This window comes from Symphalangus syndactylus, chromosome 10 (genome assembly GCF_028878055.3).
Source record: "Symphalangus syndactylus isolate Jambi chromosome 10, NHGRI_mSymSyn1-v2.1_pri, whole genome shotgun sequence".
NCBI lineage: Eukaryota > Metazoa > Chordata > Mammalia > Primates > Hylobatidae > Symphalangus > Symphalangus syndactylus.
Genome location: NC_072432.2, coordinates 25,893,377 through 25,896,858, shown reverse-complemented (window position 1 = coordinate 25,896,858; position 3,482 = coordinate 25,893,377). Strand labels below are relative to the sequence as shown.

At 39.3% G+C, this 3,482-nt stretch overlaps 1 protein-coding gene across 1 annotated transcript; it reads right to left on the bottom strand.

The window, feature by feature from the left end:
* Positions 1-2,604: 2,604 nt before the first annotated feature.
* Positions 2,605-2,998, bottom strand: LOC129491584 (cilia- and flagella-associated protein 298-like). The gene is made up of 2 exons (XM_055296139.2): positions 2,748-2,998; positions 2,605-2,621 (listed from the first exon to the last, which is right to left on the bottom strand). Exons 1-2 carry the CDS (start codon positions 2,992-2,994, stop codon positions 2,605-2,607), a joined length of 264 nt encoding a protein of 87 aa, XP_055152114.1. The 5' UTR covers positions 2,995-2,998.
* Positions 2,999-3,482: the final 484 nt, after the last annotated feature.

The window sequence follows — 3,482 nt, the reverse complement described above, 5'->3', positions numbered from 1 at the left end:
TACACCCCCACCATACTTTTATCACACTTGCATTATACTCCCATCATACCTGCCATCATACCTCCATGATACTCTCATGATATTCCCACCAAACCTGTATTATAACCCCATCATACTCCCATCACATCTGCCATTATACACACGTCATAATCCCATCTCATCTGCCATCACACACCTGTGATACTCCCATCATACTTGCCATCGTACCTTCAGTGTGATTTCAAGATTATCTCTTTATCAGGGTTTTTATCACCACCAACTTCTGCGATTTTTGAAGCTTAAAAAAACTTCTTTTACACTTAAAGGTATTGTCGTTTCTTAGGGCTGCCATAACAAAATCCCATAAACTGGATAGCTTAAAACAACAGAAATTTATTCTCTCACAGTTCTGGAGATAAGCAGTCTTACAAAAGAGTGTGTTGTCAGGGTTGCTTCCTTCCCAAGGCTCTGAGGGGGAATATGTTTTACTCCTCTCTCTCAGCTTCCCATGGCTGCTGGCAATTCTTGGCTTTTTTTGGCTTGTAGATGTATCACTCCAATCTTTACCTTCATCTTCACATAGCTTCCTCCTCTCTTGCCTCTGTCTCCTTTTCTCTTCTTACAAGGATACCTATCATTGGATTTAGTGCTTACCCTCAATCCAGGATGTTCTCATCTCAAGATTCTTAACAATTATATATGCGAAGACCTAATTTCCAAGTAAGGTCAAATTCACAGTTACTAGGAGTAGGACTTGGACATATCTGTTTTGGGGGCACTATTCAACCTGCTAAAAATGAACAAGTATAATTGATATATCCCATTTTTCTCTTCAAGTGGCTCAGAGTTGAGTCTACTCTTTAGGCCTCCCATCCTGGTGATTATTTTCTTTTAAACTCTAGTCCAACAGAGCTGATTCACATAAGGTGCAAATTGGCATCTCCCAATACATTCTTCTTTGTGTCCAGCTTCTGATGTTCACCGACTGCTCATAAATATTAATCATGACACCTACTATCTCATTCTTCTTAATGTAACTTGTGGCTTGATTCTTTTGAGAGTTCCAAAGGATTGCTAATAAGTAGCAGACTTCCTAAGTTTTTTTTTTTTTTTTTATTATACTTTAGGTTTTAGGGTACATGTGCACAATGTGCAGGTTTGTTACATATGTATCCATGTGCCATGTTATTTTGCTGCACCCATTAACTCGTCATTTAGCATTAGGTATATCTCCTAATGCTGTCCCTCCCCCTTCCCCTCACCCCACAACAGTCCCTGGAGTGTGATGTTCCCCTTCCTGTGTCCATGAGTTCTCACTGTTCAATGAGACTTCCTAAGTTTCTAATGGCAGCTGGTGGGTCCGGGGAACTTAGCTCTTTTGTGAGGCTCTCATTTTAGGAATTTACTCAGAGTTTTTGCAACTAAATTCTGTACAAGTTCATGAGGTGTCTACCCTTAGCTCAGGGCCCAAGGTCATTGACAATTGTGTTGCCTCAGAATGCTATCAATCAGTTCTCATATTTTCATTGGGTTCTTCTTTTAGCCAGTAAGATCTCAACTCAGAAATAGAAGTGTGATAAACAGTAATGTTCTTTTAACAAATATTTCTGGCTCTCTTGATGGTATGTGATCATAGAATTGCATTTCCTAGCCTCCTTGTCCATAGGTGGAGCCATGTAACATGTTCTGGTCTATAAATTGTCAGCAGAAGTGATGTTTGTCACTGCCACTTGGGAGTATTTGCCAGTGTAAGACCTTCAGAGTATTGTGACCCTCTGCCACAGTGACCAGCAATGTTCAGACGATGGTTGTGCCATCACTGTAGTTGTGGAGTGAGGATCATGGGTGCAAAAACTGGACCCCATCTGAGCTTCTAGCAGAGTCACTCAGATTTTGGGATTGCATATAGTTTACAAGGAGATTTAATAACAACCCCAAACTCTCTGTCATATTGACCCCATAGTAAGTGAAAATCTTTAGGCAAGGTGATCCTTGAGAATAGCTTTGGACATCTTAGGGAACTGGTGGTTAAAAGCGAAGTAAGTTATGTTATTGACTATAAGTCAAAATATTAGAGACATTCTTTATTATACTCTTATGAGATTGTATATGTAATATCACTTTGACAGTTTTGGTTGGACAAGATTAATAGTGTTGTGGGTGCATTAAATAAACTGTTTATAGAAAGAATAAATATCTCCTGGGTAGACCATACTTGCTCCAATTCAAAAGCACCTTTCTCTCTGAAAGCCATGCCACTACCAGCCCAATCTCCTCCTTAGGGGGATGCTGATACTTATTTTTTTTAAAATAGTATATAGCTACCATAATTCAGGATCTGGTGATGAAAAGGCCAAGATCCAAGAGACTTATGATCTGGAGGAGGAAGAACTTGTATATAAACCAGCATATCTGGTAAAGTGCTATAGGTTCTGTGATCAGTCTTTATGAGGTATAGTGAGAAGCTCATGTAGGGTGCAGATGTGTCTCAGAAAAGGAAGTGAGCCTGTGGTCCAGGGATAATTAATAATAGTGCCCTGTTCACCTTTGAAACTGTATGTATTTGGATGATTAATTGTGTGGCCATTCTGGTCTAAGAAAGGGTGATCTACTCTACCTGAAACTTCAAAAAACAGCAGCATCTTACGGGTGAAGTTAACATCATTAATGTAAAAGTGACTACTAATTTGTGAATTGCCTGAGGTCTGAGTTTGTGACTTACAGTCTTCAGTGCTAAGCCTATGATGTGTGTGTGTGTGTATGCATACATTTTTCACCCCATTCCTTCTTTAATTTCAATTCTTCAATCTGATCATTGGTCAGTCCTTGCATATTAGGAGGGAGAAATATGTCATGTTGTGGTAATTCTTCCATTTCCAAGCAGAGGCGCTGCACCTTGAGCCGCCCATTATAGACCTGGCCCACTTGCACCATAAGCTCCTCCCGCTTGGTGCTCCCTGGCACCTGCAGCAGGAACTGGCTCTTGTCGCCCCACTTCATGTGCAGCAGAACCATGGCAGTCCCGTGTGACAGTGAAAATTAAATGAATATGCAAATTGAATGGGTGTTATTCAAATTGAATAAATGCTATCCACCAACTAAATGACTAAACTAATTAAATTACTAAATAACTAAAGTGATTTTTAAAAGATCACCTTTCTGAAATTTCAGTAGGTTTTTCTGGAGGCTTCAAATAAAACCATTTAGGAGAAAATAAAGTGGTTTTACAAATAACCTTAAAAGTCAATTGGCCTTAGAAAAATCCCTTGAGTACTCATTGTCTTCATCCACTATGAGATAATGACATGAGGATTCATTTGATGGAAATCTCCAAGAAATTTCTGGAAGAAATTTGCTGTAAATTTAGAGCTATTATGCTTTGGTCACAATGCAGTGGGAACTTGGGAAAGAAAGTGCAAGACTTATTTGAGAACTGTAGATGGAACTGGAAGGTAGGGCTAAGAAGGAAAAAGAAGCAACCATGTTTCTAGCTTTTATAAGTT